General features: G+C 33.4%; 2 protein-coding genes across 2 annotated transcripts; both read left to right on the top strand.

Annotated features, from left to right (window-relative positions):
• Window positions 1–3999: 3999 nt before the first annotated feature.
• LOC105765117 (acid beta-fructofuranosidase) lies at window positions 4000–7845 on the top strand. Its single transcript, XM_012584061.2, has 7 exons — window positions 4000–4478; window positions 4940–4948; window positions 5842–6698; window positions 6784–6945; window positions 7038–7273; window positions 7348–7435; window positions 7542–7845. The coding sequence occupies exons 1-7, from the start codon at window positions 4088–4090 to the stop codon at window positions 7746–7748; spliced, it is 1950 nt and encodes a 649-aa protein (XP_012439515.1). The 5' UTR covers window positions 4000–4087; the 3' UTR covers window positions 7749–7845.
• Window positions 7846–16476: 8631 nt separating this feature from the next.
• Window positions 16477–20123, top strand: LOC105765118 (monocopper oxidase-like protein SKU5). Its single transcript, XM_012584062.2, has 9 exons — window positions 16477–16894; window positions 17196–17305; window positions 17389–17659; window positions 17759–17897; window positions 18143–18509; window positions 18813–19178; window positions 19268–19346; window positions 19449–19648; window positions 19750–20123. Exons 1-9 carry the CDS (start codon window positions 16754–16756, stop codon window positions 19844–19846), a joined length of 1770 nt encoding a protein of 589 aa, XP_012439516.1. The 5' UTR covers window positions 16477–16753; the 3' UTR covers window positions 19847–20123.
• The last annotated feature ends 1652 nt before the right edge of the window (window positions 20124–21775 follow it).

The following is a 21775-nucleotide window of genomic DNA, read 5'->3' as shown; positions in this document are numbered from 1 at the left end:
TTCAGTTTTTACTTTTTACACATTTTTTTCCTCTATTTGTTTCAGGTTTCATATTTTATCCCCCCAAACTTCTTGGGCACGACAACTGTCCAGACATAAATCTGGTCGAAAGAGAAATAATTTTCAGTAAACCCAGTCTCTGAGGGATCGACCATACTCCCTATACTGCTCAAATTTGCAAATTAGGTGTAGGATTATATTGGTGGAATCGACAACCATCACTTATTTTATCTCTAATTTATTAAATTAATTCAAGATAAATAAATGAGTATAAATATTTGTGGAACAATCAAATGAACAAGCCATTCTACACATCCACAAGTCTAGATATCTAAAAGTTAAGAAATCAAAGCATCATCATCTATTCAAGATTAGGTCTACAAGACCCTTGGATCAAATCTTCATCACTCGTCTTTAAAATTATATTTCAACAACCCTTTAAGCGGATTACATTGATTCAAGATCGAGTCTCAAAGATCCTTAAGTCCAACACAAATTAAATTCTCAAGGAATCAACTCCTTAAGCCTCACTTCAAATTCAAATCTCAACAATTCTTGAAGCGACCTACATCTATCCAAGATAATCAAAGAATTTATCTAAAGATTGTAACTCATAATTAATAAATAAAATTATTTAATTTATTATTTTTCAGGCCTTATTTTTAACACGAAATTAGTGTGTGGACTTCTTTTTTCGATTGAACAAGATCATAAGACAACTTTCTTTAAAACCAATATGGTATTCTTCAAGAATTTTTTCAAGTTGTATAAATTCTTTAAAATTTCTTGAAATTTTGGAGAGGATTTAGAATTCTCAAAATTAGTTTTTCAAGATTTTTTGGATTTCGAACTTGTAAATATGTAGAATGGCTTAAAAGAGATCCTCTTTATAGTATTAGTCATTTGGGTAAAAGAGAGTTCTTGTAAAATATAAACTCTTCATTTAAGTGATCCACATGCATCTAATTTATCTCACATTAATTTAATTAATTAGAGATAAAATAAGTATTTAATATTATCACTTAATTGTTTTTTGTACTACAGTGATTTGAACTCAGGCTATTCTTGGGAAAGATAAACATTCAGCCAATAGGTCACAACTTGGATAATTTTGATTATTTACCTCTTAATTAATTTAAATTAATTAGAGAAAAATAATTATGACACGTATGTGATATCATCGTTTTAGCTCGTCGTAATTTTAGCTTTGACATAAGGTGCTTTGTAGTTGATTCGGAAATATCTTTGATACAAATGCTCCTTAAAAGATCTTTTCCTTTTGCCATTTTGTAGTTACTATTTTAAGGGGTTAGATTGTAATTGATCTTTAGTATGTTAGCAAGCCTTTAAAACGTCTATATATTGAGATACTTGTATAAGTTTTGTGTGAGAGTATAGATAGCAATTTATTATTCGTAGAAGAATGTATTTTGTAAACGCAATAGAAAGTAAACCGTTTATGCTTACAACTTTAGAACTGAATGTTCTAGCCTTTACAAATTTCTAATTATATATTATTTTATTAGACAATTTGACATTCAATTTAGTTCATACAACGAAGTTGTTTTAGGTGAAGAGTGTTTTTTTTAATCAATTGTTCAATTATTTTGGGGGGAATCAATAATAACCACTAAATTAAACCATAGGCATTTAAATCGGACATAGGAGAAAATAATTTTAAAGGCTTAAATCAGATGATGGAGAAATATAACTGGAAATACCATGCGTACTAATAGCCAAAATCCTTAGGAGCCCACCCCAGTCTCCACCTCAACCTTCACCAACCATATTCTGCATTATATGGTATAATTATTGCAGCAAAATCATGTACGTTTTGAACTATACACTGTTCCTGATTGGTCCACATATCTCATTTGACGACAAATTTAATTAAAAGTTTAAACAATAATCCCCCCCCCCCCCAAAAAATTGCATGTGGAAACATGCAGGACAGGCAAGACATTAAAACAAAAGAGGAACATGCAATATGAGGTCACCTTTTGTATTGATTGCTTTTGTTTTTATTTAAGGATTTTGAGTGTGTTTATAATAATTATAACAATTGATCATTTTTTTACGTGTCAACAATTAGAGGAGGAGAATGATAATATCATGAATTTAACATACAACTTTTAAAGGTACCCAAAAAATAGGCCACATCAATATATTACTATCGAAATTAAAATTTTGTTTTGCCATTCCTGACACCAACTTTTAATTTCAATATCTTTTTTTAATTTTAATCTTCATCATTAGTTTGGTTTTGTCCATATTTTTTGTGCTCTTATTTTGTCAACTCTATCTTTTTTAAAAGTTATAAGCAGTTTTAATTTTAATTTTTAGTATATATATATATATATATATGAGATTCACCAATATAATGGCGTCATTAGATCTATTAAGAATTGCTCTCGAAGGGTTTTATCATGATAAATCGTAGCAATGGTGACAAATTTGAGATGATGAGATGGATGATAAGCTATCTGAGACTTGACCTTTTGTACATCACTTATGTGATGAGGCTTTTGACAGTTTTTTCTTAGTTGACTGGTGTTCCTCGTCAGGTTGATTGATTTGATGATGGTGAGGTTAGGTTGCAAATCAGTGATTTAATTAAATTGATACATCTTTGTTTTGTTGAAGACTTATTATTATTTTGATCTCTATTAATAACAATAATTTCTTTAAAAATAAAACATTAACAGCTGTTGTTTAAATTGATGTGGGGAAGTAAGTTTTAAAATGTAGTTGAAGAAGTTCATTCATTTGAATGTAACATTGAGCAGAATAATCAATTATCTTCTGCATGAGGATAGGAGCTCCACATGATCCAATAATTTATGTGGTGGCTGTGGATGGACCATTTCTTTTCAAATCCTAATCAGCACTTACTCATTCATCCTGGTTTTTAACTGAATAATTGCCGGGCCTACGTGTAATTAAAGCTACCAATTTAGTAAAATACCCACAGTTGTATTCCTCTTTCTTTACTGATATATCACTGCTAAAATTTAATTTCATAGAAATAAAATGAAGTGTTAAATGAGCCTTGCTGTCATATTAAGTAGCCAGATAAAAAGTTCCATAAAAATCCTTGTTTTCTACATAATTAATATACTTCCATAACTGCAAATAAGCAATTATTGGTATAAAGCCAATATTTTGTAATTTCCCACCCCCACCCAACCGGCTGCTAATATAAAACTGTGAAAGCACACCTCTCTCTTACCCTCTGAAAACAACATACACGAGACTTGTCTGCGGTTATTGAATGGATAACATGATTGGATCCTATGCTCTTTTCTTTGTTTACTGTAATAACAGCTAATACATGTGCCAGTGGCAGTTCCCAAGTAGAATGTGTATCACAAATTATTTTGTTACGCTTTTAGATTTCATTGCAAGTGTTTGATCTAAAATTTCATTTCAAATCAACTAGGTTTAGTTTTCTCTGTCTATTATTCTGATTGTCTCAAAGCCGTTAACACAATTTAAGAGACTTTTTTTTAGTGACTTAAATTAAAAAAATTCATCAGCTTTTAAAAAGGATAAAACATTGAAAGATTTTAACATATCCCTCGAAAAGATAATTTAATTACAGATAGTCTTGTCAAATTGGTGCGAGACAAAAAAAAAACGAGTTTAAAACTATATGGAGACTCTCCTTTAAAGAAGCTAGTTTCATGTACTTTATTTTACACACAAAAAAAACCATTCATATTAATTTTTGTTTCCGATAATTTTATACTATTTTAATTGAATTATTGTTTAATTTACTCATGATATTAACTTATTTAAAATTTTAATATAAATATAAATAAAATAATATTTTAATAATACCTCAACCAAGTTGTTCTCTAATTAACTTCCTGAAAAATAAAAATAAAAGGTAAAATTAGTGTTGGTTTTGGTCACTTTCTTTGCCCCCGTCAAATGTCAATCCTGGAAACCGCCCAACTTATTGGCCAAGCGAAGCACAGTCCTTATATAATAGTCAGACCCCAACTCTTCAAACATACTCAGCCATCGCTCATCCCTTTCTAACTCACATTTTTTCCATCTCCATTTTTTAACCAAGTTATCCACAATGGTGGATACAAGGCCATTCCTTCCGGTTTCTAGCCATGCCGGCTCCGATCCAACGGGGCCTTCGGAAAATCGCCGGAAACCCATGAAATTGCAGCTTTCAATCTTTTTTGTGTTGTTGACGGTCGGATTTTTTGCGGCTTTGTTGACTAGTAACAATGGATCAGATAATGGTTTCGTCAAAGAAAACGAACATGGCTCATTGGCTTCGCCCTCCTCCGAGAAACAGTTGCGGCCGGTGTCACGTGGACCGGCTGTCGGAGTGTCAGAGAAATCGAACAGGCTTTTTGCCAAAGATAACGAGAATCAGCTGGCGTATCCATGGAATAATAGCATGCTGTCATGGCAAAGAACAGCTTTTCACTTTCAACCTGAAAAGAATTGGATGAATGGTAAGAGAAAAAAGAGGTTCCTTTTTCCCACTTCCTGTGAAATTATTTAAAAAGTGCCCCTACTTTTTGAATATTATACTAGATAAAAAAGTTTATTAATAATTTCCACTGCATTTCAATCATATTATCAATGGTCGAAAGCTGAAAAGATGTGGGAGAAGAACATGAAATACGTACTTAGTTGAATCTTAACAATTATATTTTTTTTCTTTATAAAAACACCATGAAAATGAAGTAGCATATACTTGATTAATTTCGGGTGGATTCAAATTTCCAACAGTTCCTTATTTCATGGAAGAAAATGAGGAGTGATTAGATCTGGGTTTTTCCTTTTCTTCTTACATATGCTGTTTTTTTTATCACATATCTCTGACATTTTGGGTTTTTTGTTTGTTTGTTTGGCTGGGTGCTTGTTCATACGTTGTTGCTCTGACATGGGAATCTGGTTCGTTCTGCTTCAGATCCTAATGGTAAGGCCCTGTATAATTTTGTATACCTAAGCTTGTATAAAAGTGAAACCTTTACGACCTCTTATTTTTTTTGAGGTTAAAAAAGAAGAGGGCTTTTGGGGGGGCACACGCAATCCACAAAACAACTTTTTGCCCCCCTTGATTAACTGCAGTATCTGATTGAATAGACAACTAATTGCAAACTAAATATTCCCTACTTAGAATTAGATTCCATAATATACTCAATAATTCCTACTTTGTCGAAAAGTTGGAGCCCACCATTTCTATTAATTTTACATTCATTATTATTTAACCATACACTGTTATGAAAGTACATATCATTGAAATTTTATTCAATTATTTTTAAAATATAACATTCATTAAATTAAATTAGACATGATTTTTTTTCCTCTTTTGACGTAGACAGCTCATCAAATGAGGAAAATTGATTGTTTTGGTATTTTCTTTCATTCATTTGTAAAATCCAACCTAAAATTTCTAGCATTATGAACTTGGGCTGTAAGTCTGTAACGTGAACATGATTAACTGTTCAATTATAGCTTCTTTTTTTTAAAAAAAAGAAAGAAAGTGCACGTGACTGACTGGCTTAAAAGTTGCTATTAAAATGATAAAAAAGTAAGAACTTGAATGTTTGAAAAAGCTCGATAGGCATAATTGGCAGGGCAGAAAACCGAGGTTGCTTGTCCGCATATTACAGCATAGGCATAATTGGCTTTTGACAACTAAGATTCATGTATTTGAACGCATGAACAACGAAAATGTAATGGCAATTACTTCTGTATGATTTGAAGTAATTTCATGGCAATCAGTTCCATAAAAAATGTCAGAATTCTTTTTCTAAACGACATGTTTTGTTTATGATTGGCTGAAATTTGGGCTGCTAATCGTTACAGGTCCATTGTTCTACAAGGGATGGTATCATTTCTTCTACCAGTACAATCCCCATGCTGCTGTGTGGGGTGACATAGTTTGGGGTCATGCGGTATCCAAGGACTTGATCCATTGGCTTCACCTCCCACTGGCAATGGTTGCTGACCAGTGGTACGATAAAAATGGCGTCTGGACCGGTTCCGCCACGATCCTCCCTGACGGCAAAGTTGTTATGCTATATACAGGATCCACCACCGAGAATGTTCAAGTTCAAAACCTTGCTTATCCTGCTGACCACTCTGACCCTCTTCTTATCAATTGGGTCAAGTATTCTGGGAACCCTGTTTTAGTTCCTCCCCCGGGCATCCTTGACAAGGATTTCCGCGACCCTACTACCGCCTGGTTGACCTCCGAAGGGAAATGGCGCATTACCATAGGGTCCAAGATCAATAAAACCGGCATAGCTTTGGTGTATGATACTAAGGACTTCATATACTATGAGTTGTTAGATGGGGTACTTCATGCTGTGCCCGGAACTGGCATGTGGGAGTGTGTGGACTTCTTCCCTGTTTCAAAAACGGAGGAAAATGGCTTGGACACTTCGGTTAATGGACCGAGTGTGAAGCATGTGGTGAAGGCCAGCCTGGATGATGACAGACATGATTACTATTCTATTGGGACTTATCATGAGAAGAATGGTACATGGATTCCTGATGAACCTAAGATTGATGTTGGCATTGGACTAAGGTATGATTATGGTATATACTATGCTGCCAAGACTTTCTACGATCAGAACAAAAACAGAAGAGTTTTGTGGGGTTGGATTGGAGAATCCGATAGCGAAGCTGCTGATATGCAGAAAGGATGGGCATCTGTTCAGGTATCCACCATAAGCATTAACTAGAAAACCGCATTTCTTCAGTTCCTTTAACCGTTTAACTTGTTTCTAATGTGCTGTCTTACAGAGCATCCCGAGGACGATTTTGTTTGACAAGAAGACTGGTACTCATTTGCTTCAGTGGCCAGTGGAAGAAATAGAAAGTTTGAGGTTGAAGAGCTACGAATTTAACCAGGTGAAAGTCCAGGCCGGATCAGTTGTTCCTCTAGATGTTGGTCCAGCCACACAGGTTCGTCTTTTTGTCATGTATTTATGTGTATCACCGATACGTTCTCGACCGAGATCCTGTTAGTTGACAAGAAGATTCTGGTCATGTTACAGTTGGATATCATAGCGGAGTTTGAGATAGATAAAGAGGCTTTAGAGAAAACAACAGGGTCCAACGTAACATTCAGCTGCAGCAGCAGTGGTGGAACTATAGAACGTGGGGCATTGGGACCATTTGGTCTGTTGGTGCTTGCGGATGACAGCCTCAGTGAACAGACACCTGTATACTTCTACATCGCCAAAGGATCCGATGGCAAACTCAAGACTTTCTTCTGCAATGATCAATCTCGGTATGCATAAACCCTAAGCTGTTCTTCACTTACCAGATATCTCGGCCTTGGACTTACCATGTTGTATTTTTCAGATCATCTGTGGCATCTGATGTTAATAAACAAATTTATGGGAACTTGGTTCCAGTACTGGAGGGCGAAAAATTATCCCTCAGAGTCTTGGTGAGTTTAAACTCGGTTCCATGCTCTCCTACTACTACATGTATAAAATGCATCACTATCTATGAGAATAATCAATAAAACATGAAAATGGTATTTTGGTTTGCAGGTGGATCATTCGATCGTTGAAAGCTTTGCTCAAGGTGGAAGGACAGTCATCACATCTCGGGTTTATCCGACAAAAGCAATCTATGGAGCTGCTAAGCTGTTCTTATTCAACAATGCTACTGAGGCCAGTGTCAGTGCCTCACTTAGGATCTGGCAAATGAACTCTGCTTTCATTCGACCTTATCCAAACAATAAGGAGTCCCAATAGGACCCAATAGAAGTTAATCCAAAAGTCACCATTGATTAATTAATTATTGTACCTCCTGCTATTCAAAGGAAAATGAAGTTTCTTGTTTTTTGTACTAGTTATTCTTTTCGGCTTTTTACTAGGCCAATAAAAATTTTATTAGAAATCGAAGAGTTAAACCGAGTACTTCAGAGGAGCAAGAACCCCTTTAGTAGAGAGAAAACCGCGAAAAAGAAGGATGGATATATTAAAAGATATATTTGCAATATGTCTTAACAAATTTGATCGTGGCACAAGCAAGATAAAAAAAATTAAATTAGGTATAAAATATGAAATAACATTAAAAAAAAAAAAAAAGAAGAAGCAGCTCGAACAGGTCGAAATATATGTCCGATTTGTGTAGGGTGACCATACATGCATGTCATGTAAGCCTAGCCTGCAAAGCATCCAAGTATATGGAGCCTTGATTGGGCTGAGAATTGAGAGCCATTTAGGTGGGAGATCCAGCCCATGGCATTATTCTGGGTCCATTTATAGCAGGTACTCACTCCCCTGGAAGATTAACCTTCTAAGAGAATGTACCTTTGCTAAACATTGGTGGACGAAGTTGAGAAATGGCTCTCCAAACCTGAATGAATCCAATGCTAACTGGGAAGTCTAGCTTCGATACAATTTTAACAGCGCATATGCCAAAATCCCTCGGGTCACCATATTCTCTGGGAAATCTGGATCCAACGGTTTTTGGCAGATTCGAATAATATAAAGGCTAGAGTGTTGTTAAACACAATTTTATGCCCTCTCTGTACCGCCAAGGATAGTCCCGTTAACACCTATTTGGGGAAGAGAGCAAGAACGGGTTCTATAAAACTCAATGCAGATTGATCATCTATGGGTAATTCGGACGAGCGGGAGCAGAGCAATCATTCACGACCATGAAGTAAATAGGATCATCGGGTTATATACACACATTTCTAGTGTGATAAGCTGAACTTTGGACATTTTGAAATGGACTTGAATTTGTTCGTTGTTTACGTAATACCAACAACAATCGAATTTTCTCAGAGAAGCCATTGAACTAGCATAAAATGCAAACTAAGGTCGTGAAGAAAACAAAGAAGAAAGGAATAGAAAAACATGTCTGGCTCTATTATTGATAGGGAGCAATCTTTTCCTTTCAACTCTAGTCAACTGATACTTATTTTCTTATCTGACTGTTCTGGGGAGAAGATGCATCAAACTCTTGAATGATATCTACTACCTTTTTCTACCAAGAATTTCCTGTTTTGAAAAATTATTAGCCTTTTCTTTCACAGGAAAAGTATTGATCTAATGATGATGGAGTTAAAAGCTTTCATATTTCTAGATAATATTGGAAAAATTAAAAATAAGCGAAATATACTCGTATTATTTAGAGATATAGTCATAAAATGTTCCTAAATTTTGTAATTTTTCTCAACATTGTTGTTAATTTGTTTTGTCCATTAACCAATAACTTACTTCATTTTGAACCGCTAATAATATAACTTTGAGACTTTACCATTTTAAATCATAACTGTTTAAAGCCAACACATCACCCACAAATTAGTATGAATCGAGATAAAAATTAATTGAGCCAATGATTATTCGGTTTTATCGTTTTATATATATATATATATATATATCTTTAAATTTTAGGAAAATTTTAATAATTTATTTATTTAAAATCGGACCATCGGTTGGATTAAGAATAATGGTTTGATTGGTTCGACCACTAATCCCATTTCAAAACCGATGATGTAATCTAAAAATACAAGAAAAATTTATAAAATTATAAAGATATTAGGTTAAAATATTTGGTTAGCCCTTGTACTTTGACAATATTTTTAGATTTAATCCCTATACTTAAAAATGTTAAAACTTAAGTCCTATTTCTTATTTAAAATCTTAGTCTAGTCTAGTCATTAAAATTGTAAGTATTTTCTATCAAAATTTATTAATTTGAATTTTTTATTAGGTTGTCCTTATATATTGCGGTATATGGTTTAGGGGTGTTCATTCGGTTAACCGACCCGAAATAACATTAACCGAATTAACCGACTGTCGAAACCGTTTTTTGAAAACAAAAATTTTAGTTGTCGACTTTAAAAATGAAAATGGGAGTCGCCACCGATCCTTGATTAAGGTGTGATCGGCTCACCTTAAAAATGATTTTGGTCTACGAAATTTGAGAAAATGAGTTCGGGAGTCAGTTACGCACGAGGAAGGATTAGCACCCTCGTAACGCCCAAAATCGGTACCAAATTGATTCTTTAATGCCTTGGTGTCGAAAATTTGAAAAGATTTTAAGAGGAAACTTTTTATCCCATGAATGAGTCAAAATAATAAGACATTCTTATTTCAAAGAACTAAAACACCACACCCAGTGAGTTAGGGCACAATATTTTTAAATCTTCAAAATACCTGAATATTGCCTTTTGCTTTTGAAAATTCTTATATCGAGTAGTCAAAATATCAGGACCAGTAAGTTAGGACCCAACATTTTGAATTCCCGAGAATAAGTTTTTATTTAAAATTTGTGAATTTAATGCAAAATGAATACTTAGCGTTCTAAATTCATCGAAGAATAATCGCAATCCAGTAAGTTAGGACACGGTCTTTCTCGAGAATTATGTACACCAAGTATTTTGAAAATTTATAAAATATGATGATTTTAATGTTTTGACGAAACCAAAATACATATTTTCTAAAAGGTATGCTAAAAAAATTAATGTATAACATGAAACAAATACTTTAATTTAAATATATATGTACATGTATTTACAAAATATATATATACAGGCACAATATACAAGTAAATTTGAGAATTTGTGTATGTCTATATGTAATACACATATACAAGTATACATATAAAAAGATGGAATGAAATATATCAAACAAAAAAACTAATAAAAAATGCATGTATATATGTGTTTGAAAATCGTGAAAATAAGATAAAAATATAAAAATATGTATTTATGTATATATTTAAAAATAATAAAAATGTGTAAGTATATATATACATATAAAATATAAGGTATACAAAAGCTAAAAAGATAAAAGATAAAACAAAAAGAAATAAAAAGATTTATGAAGGATAATACAAAAAGTATACGTATACATATTTACAAAAAAGAAAATTTGAAACCAAAATATAAGAGTACGTATATATATATATATAGAAATTAGGAATAAAATTGAAAATAAAACATATGAATAAAATATATATATAAACGTATACTAAAAAACATATGTGCATTATATAAAAAACCTATGCGCATGTATATACAGTAGTAATGATAATAATACTAATGGTATAATATAATAGAAATAATAACATCAAAAAAAAAATAGTAAAACAATAAAAAAATGGACTAGATTGAATTAAAGATGAAAAAATAGGGTAGATTTGAAAATAGACAAAAAGAGACCGATTTGAATGTGCTAGCAATAACGGAGGACCAAAAGAGAAATTATTCCCGCCTTCCTAAACGCTGCGCAGCATGGGACCGAATTGAAACAAAATTAAAATATGCGGCCCAAATTTAAAAAAGAAATAAAAGGGTTTAATTGAAACGAAACGCAAAAAAAAGGACTAAACGCATAATTTCCCCATTCAGGCCAGAACGCGCGGATCCTTCCCTCCGAGTCGGGTCACCGCGCGGGTCTGGCCCCTTCAAAACGGCGCCGTTTCAATTAAATTATAAAACCAACATTTTAAAAAAAAAATTCATTTCCTGCTATGCTTTTCAAAAAAAAAAAACTCTTGAAACCCTAGCCTCCTCTGCTAGGGTTCTAACTTTCGGCCACCACCGCCGCCTCTGGAGATGGAGCCTCCAACTCCGATGACGACGAAGTGAAGGTCCTCCGATTACTCAACGCCGGTAAGTCTCTCCTCTACTCCCACTCCTTGTTAATTTGTTTTAAAAACAGGAGAAAAACAAAACAAAATAAAACAAAAAAAAATAGAAAGAAAAGGGAAAAAAAATGGCACTGATTCGTCACCTTCAAAAATATTTTTATTTTTTTCTGATTTTCTTTTTTATTTTCTTTAATTTCGTCGATACAAAAATGTCCCCCCCTTTACATTGAAAATCCCTTCGGTTTTATAGCCGAATCTTAGAGAAATAACAATAAAAAAATAAAAATCAAATAAAATCCCTTGATTCTCTCATTTTTTATTGTTATCTATTATTGCTGCGTTGCATGCCCTTTTTTCGTAGGTTCGGTGGCGTTGAGTGCTGTGACGCGCAGCGGAGTGACAAGCGCGACGTATGGGATGTCTGGCGCCTCTGAGGTGGTGTGTGGCTGGGGCTAAAAGCTGGCCTTGAGTCTCATTGTAATGCCTAGGGTTTCTACTAACCTTCGGTGTTTTGGGCTAGCAGCTTGGTTTTGGGTTAATCAATTGGGTTTTAGGTTTGTAAATGGGTAATTGGGTCAGTTAATTTTGGGCCTTAATGTTTTACTGGGCCCAGCAGAGAAATTGGTATTACACCGACCTTTCAAAATCTTTAACCGTTAACTGAATCAAATTTTTTCAAAAAATTAATCGAACGAAATTTTTTGGTTAATTGATTGATTAACCGAATTAACCGAAAATTATATTTTTTTATTTTTGGTTAAAAATTAACCGAATTAACCGAATTACCTGAATTAACCGAACCGAATTACCCGAATTAACCGAATTACCCGAATTAACCGAATTACCCGAATTAACCGAATTACCCGAATTAACCAAATTAACCAAATTGAATCACTACATAATTAAATTATTTTTAGACTTTTAGACTTTAGTTTTAGTCTTAGTTTTAAAATTTTATTTTTATTTATTAAATTATTTGTAATTTAATTTTATGATTGGGTTGGGTTGGGTTGGGTTGAATACTTGAGTTTAGATTGGGTTTAGGTGAATAGTGGGCCTATTTATATATTATAATTTTATTTATTAATTTTTTCGGTTAACTGAACGGTTTCGAACCGAATTAACCGTTAATCGAAAAATCAAAAAATAATTAACCGACCCCCGACCGAAAAAATTCGGTTAACCGACCGATTAACCGAATTCGGTCGGTTAACCGAATTTTTTCGGTTTTACCCGAATTTTGCACACCCCTAATATGGTTGACAAAAAAAAACATGTTAAATTAATAAATTTTGACAGAAACTAGACTAAAATTTTTAAATTAAAAAATAAAAGGAATTAATTTTTAAGATTTAAAGAAGGAGACAAGCTAGATTCTACAAAAAGAAAAACCTTATATATACTTAAATTAAAATGTTTGATTGGGCGTCAGAATACATTAAGCTTTAAAAGATCATAGCATTGAATGTGATGGTGGAGCCAATCGCTGCTGGAATTATGGAAGCTTGCTTTGTCACCCCATGTTTTCACAATAAATAAATCAATCGGACACCCAACCCTTTTCTTTTCTTCAATTTTGATTATATGACCACAAGAAGTTTCTTGTCCGTTTGAGATTTTCCCAAGTTTATGGTATTAACCATTTTCCATTTCTTTCTTTTATCTCATTATCTCACCTCTATTTTTCACATATTTAGTTCCTCTATTTTCCGGATTTTAAATTTTAAGTTCAATGATTAATCCTATTAATTTTTGTTAAATGAAATAATAATAAAAATACTCACTTAAAAAATTACATTGGGATCAACCTAAATTTAACAAAATAATTTTAATTGTATTAACAATTAGGCCTAAGTTTTAAAATATGACAAATAAAAGAGATTAAATTCGAATATACAAAATTTGTCTTTTGAAATTGAGAATATTAAGAGTTGGTTTAATATAATATTCGGTACTTGAACTTGACACTTTTTCTTAATTTGCTACCTAAACTTTTTTGGTCCAATTTGGTACCCAAATTTGACAATTTTTCTTAATTTGGTACCTAAACTTGACTCTTTTTCTAATTTGATACATTTTTCTTTGTTCGATTTAATACTTGTTAAACGTTTTACAAATTACTCCAATAGACTAACAATGTTATTTTTTATTAGGTAGCAAAAATAATCAATGAATGATCGACATGTGACAAATGATATGATTTTTTTAATTTTATATGTTCAATTACTTTTAGTCTTATTTATTTTATTAATTGAATATAATGAATTTCTTTTAATTTGGGGTTTTAAAAAACTTTTCTTATTTAATATTAATTGTTAAGTCTCAATACTGTTTTTCTTAACATGAATTTCCTTTAATACTAATAATATTTTGTAGCATAAAAAAATTAACATTGTTAGTGTTTTGCATAATTTGTATAACATATAATAAATTTAGTTATCAAATTAAATCTAAAAGCTTAGGTACCAAATTAGAAAAAAATGTCAAATTTAGATATTAAATTGAACAAAAAAATTAGGTACCAAATTTAAAAATATAAAGTTGAAATACTAAATATTATATCAAGAGTTGAACATAAATCCTTGATTATTTAAGTTTTTTTAAGTTACAACTACAATAATAACTGTAAGTACTAATAATACATATATAAATATTTATACCTAAAACAACCATTATTAAGCATAATCAAGCCTTGGACAAAAAAAATCGTACCATATGTTTAAACTTACACCTCAAAATTCATAGATTCTCAATCTTATTATTAAGCAAAAGTTTCATTGGCATATTTATGTATTTTTTTAAATTACAAAACTATTTATTTTTATAATGAAAGAAGGCAACCAATTGCCATTAAATCAAATAACTCTTACATGTGACGCCCCGAATTTATATTCTAACAACAATTTCCTAACAAGAAAGTCACGAAACTCGAAAATAATAGGTTTAACATCATCAATCGAGCCTGGTTTAGAAAACTAATATGCTACCATATAACTCTCTCTTGGAACAAATTGGAAGTACTTAACTTATTGTAATCGTCTACTAACGAGTATCCACAAAACTTTCTACTATTATCTCAACAACATCCATGCAGTCACTTTCAACAATAATCTTACTATAATTCCTTAATCGAGCCACTTCCAGTCCGCTTAAAATAGCCCATAACTCAGACTTAAGGGTAGAGCCCCTCTCGATATATTTTTTGAAACCTTCCATCTAGTTCCCCGCCGAATCTCACACCACTCAACCAACCATCAACCAGTGTCCATTCACGTTTGAAGACCCATCAACATTCATCTTAACCCTTTCAGGACTCAACTCTCACACCTTGAATCACTCCCAATGTCCCTGAATTCATTTTTGACTTGCGGATATTAGAAACAAATCAATTTAGCCTGCAAACAATCTCTTCAGGCCTATTTTCTATTTGCTGAAATATAAAATTATTCTTACTTTTCTACAAAAACCAGCACAAGACAACAAACATTTCTCATGAGCATCATAATTACCACCAAAATCACCAGTCAAATTGATTACTACCTAATTCAAAAGATTTAAACTAAAGAAGTGAGACAAAGAATTTGGGGTACCACCATTTCCCATACCTTAATTAGCTGCAACAGTTTGGGGTATATATTAACAAGACAATAGCTTAATATGAGTAAGAGGGTATTATCATCTATACAATCAAATTAAATCGAAAAATCCTTAAAAAAACCCACATGATAAAACTTAAACTTAAATTAAAGTGCATTTCAATATTGACCTATATTTTATAAATATAGTTTTACATTAATTTTTCCACATATAATTGCAGGTCAGCTATAATTTAGTAACAATCATGCTAATAACTTTTTTTATATAGAAACCAGTGGATGCTCCTTTATGTATTTTCTCAACTCTTTTGCATCACAAATCTTATTTTATATTTGTTGGGACGAAACTGAACCTGAACAACATTAAAGGTGTGTTTACTGTTATTTTGTAATATGATTAAGTATCTAAAATATAATTTCTACATTCAAATTACTTAAAAACGTGTTAATATTGAGTTATAATAAATTAATTTATATTTTGATTGAAATATCATATTAATAAAAAATATAAATATATATTACTTTATAACATAATATTAAATCTGTATTGATAAAAATCCCTAAATAATGACAAACAAATTTATTATTATTACTTTGTTGGAGTTAGTTGGAAATTTATCCCTTTGCATGCAAAACCCTGACAATATCTATGATGTAGAATGGATACAGGAAACGACCACAAAGTCTCATTGTCATCTTCTTAAATGATAATCCTCATCACGTCTAAAAGAAGATCCCTCTGTATTAAAAAAACAGCAAGCATTGAATTTTACTTTGGTAAATTGTCTCTAAATATAAGGATTTTATTATGGTAATTGGTAAAAGAGAAAACAACTACAGTCAACTGTCAGTCACTCTGTCTTAGTAACCAACTCTTCTTCTTAGTATTTGGCATCTCGAGGAGTAACTGTTAAATTATAAGACCACTCTTTGGTCCTCTTTTCTGTCAATTGGTTGCTTCATTAATGATAATTTATAAAAAGAACATGTGGCAATGCATGAGATTAAAATATTACTACAAGTATAAACCTAAATTAGAGAATAGCTTAGCAGCTGCTGCTGCAATTTATAACCAAAAACAAAAACAAAAGGGCATTAATTTCATGGCGGGGGGTCCATGTGCCGGCAATCATGTGGACGTTACAATTCTTCCCCCATGTACAAAACCAAACCCCTCTCCTCACACACATTGGTCACTTTTTGTGTATTTGTGAACTGGCAACTGCCTGTCACCCTCTCTTTCTCTCTCCGTACAGCAAAACTCTACGCTTTTCTCTCTCTCTCTTCCTCTTATGAATGATGACCGATGACTGGTGACCGACAATATGTACTGGCCTCTCACTGATTCATCATAATCCTTCATACTGTTGTTCTTTTCCCCACTAAACCAACATCTTATAGCCGTTTCTATCTTTAGAGAATCTGGACCTGCTTTCTTCTTCTCCTCTATCTTTTGCCTATCAGATCATGTAAAGCTCAGTAAAGTTGTAGCTGAGTTTTCCCTCTAAAAATTTTGTAATACAAGCCCAAAAGATTCCTTTTTTCTTTGAAAAATGGCTTTGAGTAAGTTCTTGGGTCTGTTTCTTATCCACATTGCTCTGCTTTCGAGCTCCTGTTTTGCTGCAGATCCGTTTGTCTTCTATGATTTTGAGGTCTCTTACATCACTGCTTCTCCTTTGGGTGTTCCTCAACAGGTATGCTCTTTTTATTACTTCTCTTTCCTCTGTTTGTACATTTATTGCTACTATCAACTTCATCTTGCAACTATTTTCTCTACCTTTTTTTTTTTTTTTTTCATGTGGTTCTGCTGAACTTTCATGACTAGAAATTGGTTGCTTTAATATTGCTTAAAGTTTCAATTTTTAACTTCAGATCTACAATAAAATGTAGCTCTTTTTTACTTGCTCAGTGTTTGGGATTTAAGTGAGCTTTGGAGTAATGTTGTTTGAGCTGTTTGAGTTCTATAATGGTTTCTGTATCTGCATTACTTTGTAGGTTATTGCTATAAATAACAAATTTCCTGGCCCAACTATCAATTCAACTACTAACAACAACGTCGTCATCAATGTTCGAAACAAATTGGACGAAAGTTTACTCCTACATTGGTGGGATCTTTACTTTGCCATAATCTTTGTTAAGTAAAACCAAAGTGCAAAATAGATAAAGTGACTGACTGTTTGGTTTTCAGGTCTGGGATTCAACAGAGGCGTAGTTCATGGCAAGATGGGTTACCAGGCACTAATTGTCCTATTCCCCCAAAGTGGAACTGGACTTACCAGTTTCAAGTTAAGGACCAAATTGGGAGTTTCTTCTACTTCCCATCACTGCACTTCCAGCGTGCGGCTGGTGGTTTTGGCGGCTTTATCATAAACAATAGAGATATTATCCCTATTCCTTTTGGCTCCCCTGATGGAGACATTACAATTTTGATTGGTGATTGGTACACACGCAACCACACGGTTAGAACTTTGTTGAGTTACTGGATTTATGGCCATGTTTTACTTTTCAGGGTAGGATATATAATGTGTTCAGTGATGAAACCTTCCTTTTGATTCTAGGCTTTGAGAAAGGCACTTGATGCTGGAAAAGATCTTGGGATGCCGGATGGAGTTCTTATAAACGGCAAAGGCCCTTACCAATATAATGACACTCTTGTACCTGATGGCATTGATTATGAAACGATTGACGTCCATCCAGGTGAATATTCATGCAATGCAAGGCATTGTTTGCTTATGATTTGCTAATTGCTACTCATTTCTAAATATATATGTTCAACTGCTTGTGTAATTATGGGTTTTTTTAGTGACTGAAAAATGGAATTAATTCTGAAGTGAAATGGCAGTTAAATACATATACATGTAACTAACTTGAATTAGTTGTTACCTGTATGCTTTTGGTGAGCTTTTCAAGCTCCTTATAACATTAATTATAATGTTGAACAGGGAAGACTTACCGCCTTCGTGTGCACAATGTGGGAATATCAACCTCCTTGAATTTCAGGATTCAGAGCCATAATTTGCTTCTTGCGGAAACCGAGGGATCATATACGGTGCAGCAAAATTACACTAGCTTAGACATACACGTAGGGCAGTCGTATTCTTTTCTGCTAACCACAGATCAGAATGCTAGTAGCGATTACTACATTGTAGCAAGTGCAAGGTTTGTGAATGAATCACAGTGGAAACGTGTTACCGGTGTTGCCATTTTGCGTTATTCTAATTCCAAAGGAAAGGCAGCTGGTCCCCTCCCTGATCCGCCGCAGGATGAATATGACAAAACCTTTTCAATGAACCAAGCAAGATCTATCAGGTTGGTTTTCATCGTGGTTCAAGTTCACAAGTCATTAATTCTCACCATGGTAATGGTCATTGAGACTCCAAACAATGTGATTAGTTCAGGACATGTGAAGTATTAACCTTTGAGTTCTCTGTTTAATAATTTCATCTTCACTTAGTAATAAAGCATAAAACTTGTAAATCCGGTGAGCTACTGTCAAAAATATCAGTTTTAGTATTATTTCAGTTGTTGGTTAGCTTCAAATGTTGAAAAGTATTATCTGAAATACTTTAGTTGGTTATATGCCTCCTTACTTTCTGTGCTTGAATCATGCAGATGGAATGTATCTGCCAGTGGTGCTCGCCCTAACCCACAGGGATCATTTAGATATGGTTCAATCAATGTGACTGAAATTTTTGTGCTAAAAAACAAGCCACCGGTAACTATTGATGGGAAAAGACGAACAACTCTCAGTGGGATATCGTTTGTCAATCCTGCTACACCTATCCGGCTTGCTGACCAGTTCAAGGTTAAGGGAGTATATAAGCTTGATTTTCCAAGTAGACCACTTACAGGGCCACCTAAAATGGAGACATCGGTAATCAATGGAACATTTAGGGGATTTATGGAAGTCATCCTACAGAACAATGACACCAAGGTGCAGACCTATCACCTGAGCGGATATGCATTTTTTGTTGTCGGGTAGGAATTTGTTTCCTCTGCAAATCATGTATAAGCATACGGCTGTGCAGAATGATTTTAACACTAACTCTTCAATTAAATTGTTGCAGAATGGATTATGGTGAGTGGTCAGAAAATAGCAGGGGAACATATAACAAGTGGGATGGCATTGCCCGCTCCACAACACAGGTAGGCACATATAACTAGTCTTGGACTTGCCACCAACAATGCTTACTCAGATCATTTGTATGAAATGAAACTCACAAGATAAGTGACTTGTCTGTCATGTAGGTTTATCCCGGGGCTTGGACAGCAATCTTGATATCGCTTGACAATGTTGGAGTCTGGAACCTTAGGACAGAAAACCTAGACTCATGGTATCTTGGCCAAGAAACATATATCAGGGTCGTGAATCCGGAGGTTACGAACAAAACCGAATTGCCTATGCCAGACAATGTCCTCTATTGTGGTGCCCTCAGCAAAAGGCAGAAGTATGCAAAAAAGAGTCGTTTTTATGTGAATGGTTATCTTCGAAAGATGGCCGTAAAAACTAATAATGGCTAGTTCTAACTCTGCTTGGTTTCTTTTTCAGGCCACAGGATATCTCTTTCGCCACATCAATCACAACCAGTAGCTGGAAACTGTTCCTCGCGGTGCTAATGGTTGCCTCTGCACTACTTTTCCACTAGGTTTTTTTCCTTTGGGGGTGTCGGTGTAGATCCTAGCTGCTTCCCACGTAAGGTTTGGGGCTGTGTCTTAATTTAGGTGTGTAAGTGTTAGTCTTGTTGATATGAATCTTGGGTGATTTTGACATGTATTTTTTTTTTTTTGGTTCCACAAAGTTGATAATGCTCCCGGGGTTCCTTGTTTAATGTTCAGTGGGGATATCATTCTTTCAATACCCATAATTTATGTCCTGAATGACAATTCATCAAATTTCAATACAATTTAACTTCGTGTCTAAAATGCATTATGAATTTGTACATTTAATGGGCCTTTTTTATTGAGGTCACAATGGCAGAAGAACCTATGATAAAAAATGTGTTGTACAAGAAAATAAATAATGACCGACCGGTGTAGTAGTTGAAAGTAGTTACTCAGGGTTAAAACTTGAGGTTGACACAAACAAGTTAGAGAAGATAGAAAAAGGTTAAGTGCTGGTCCCCTTTTTTGGCCCATCTGTTGTAGAAGAAGATAACAAGTCTTGGGAAGATAACAATTTTCTGTAAAAATTGAAGCATCAAATCATACACAAGGCTCGGCATTGTGTTTTCCTTTTTACCGATAGATTTGGGAATGGGAAAGCAGGCATGGTTTGGCTTCCAAGATAGCTGTAATCAATGCAAGTATGGATGAGACTCTTTTTTTTTCACCAATAAAAATTCACGCCAAAAGCTGTTCCATGCCAGACGAGACCCTTATAGTTTTCATCAATTAATTATTTTGTCATAAAAGCAATGGTTATGTCTTTCACAGCGGATCCATAATAAAGTTCTTCATGAATCTAACATAATATTTATACTCTTCATGTTTGCTTAAGTCAAATTTTAATTCGATTTGAAATATGAGTCTAAAATTTTATTCAATTCCATCCATATTTGTAAATAATTAACTATATTATTTTTAATTTAATACTTAATAGTTTTATTTTGTTTATTTATGAAAGTTTTATATAGTCATTTTATTTTTCTTAATGTTTACATTATAATAGTATTAAAAACTACTATAGATTTAATTTTTACGTATTATAGATGACATAATATATAAAAATAACATAATATAAAATATTATAAACTTAAAAATACGGGTCGGACCAAGCTCAAGTTTCAAATATTCTAACCCTGAATCCAACCAATATTTTAAATGAACCTAGTTTTTTGCATAAACTTATTTTTCGGATCTAATATTTTTATTCAATCCCTCTTAAATTTTGAATAAACTTTCAGGTTTAAACGAATAACTCCACCTGTTATAATCCATAACTACTACCACCAATTTACCCTTGGCAATCGGGCAACACTGATATAATGAAGGGTTTACAATCATTATAGTATCAAACAACTTTGTCATGATTAAAACAAGTAATTGTCACCTAGACTTGAGTTCAAAATTTGGATATTCTCCGCCCCATAAAAAAAATTATAGTTTTATTCCTTCTAGTATGTTAGAATTTGAGTTTTCTTTTTATAAGCTCCAGTCAGTGACAACCAATGCAGAGTAGATGCTTTATGAAAAGCTGAAAATGGAAAGTAGTGACCTACAGCGGGGTTATGTTGGAAATGAAAAGGCTGCATTATTTCACGCATTTCATTTCTGCTTTTTGTATGGCAAGTGGGAAGAAGCAGCTTGAAACCAAATCTCTTTTTTTTTTTACCAAGTAGACTTTGAGACTGGGGTGGTGATGGTGGACTTCACTTTCCATACCCTCTTCTCCATTAACTGCATGCACACTGTTGTCATCATGTCTTAAGACTGTGGGGGGAAACTCCTCTTCTTCTTCCTCATAAGGACCGAATCCTATGCATTGTTGCAATATTTACTTTTTATTCAGTTTTCAGAACCACAAATGCCAAAATTTGGGTTGATTTTCTTCCTTGGATCCCCGCATCTTATGCTGT

Source organism: Gossypium raimondii, chromosome 12, assembly GCF_025698545.1.
Source record: "Gossypium raimondii isolate GPD5lz chromosome 12, ASM2569854v1, whole genome shotgun sequence".
NCBI classification, from domain to species: Eukaryota; Viridiplantae; Streptophyta; class Magnoliopsida; order Malvales; family Malvaceae; genus Gossypium; species Gossypium raimondii.
The sequence above is the reverse complement of the archived record's forward strand: the minus strand, read 5'-3'. Positions and strand labels throughout refer to the sequence as shown.

Bases quoted from the DNA above. Each gene is read 5' to 3' on its own strand.
- LOC105765117 (XM_012584061.2), top strand. From the start codon at position 4,088: ATGGTGGATACAAGGCCATTCCTTCCGGTTTCTAGCCATGCCGGCTCC. The intron at 6,946-7,037 runs GTTCGTCTTTTT...GTCATGTTACAG, and splicing joins ATGTTGGTCCAGCCACACAG to TTGGATATCATAGCGGAGTT. The intron at 7,274-7,347 runs GTATGCATAAAC...TGTATTTTTCAG, and splicing joins TTCTGCAATGATCAATCTCG to ATCATCTGTGGCATCTGATG.
- LOC105765118 (XM_012584062.2), top strand. From the start codon at position 16,754: ATGGCTTTGAGTAAGTTCTTGGGTCTGTTTCTTATCCACATTGCTCTG. The intron at 16,895-17,195 runs GTATGCTCTTTT...ATTACTTTGTAG, and splicing joins CTTTGGGTGTTCCTCAACAG to GTTATTGCTATAAATAACAA. The intron at 17,306-17,388 runs GTGGGATCTTTA...TTTGGTTTTCAG, and splicing joins GAAAGTTTACTCCTACATTG to GTCTGGGATTCAACAGAGGC.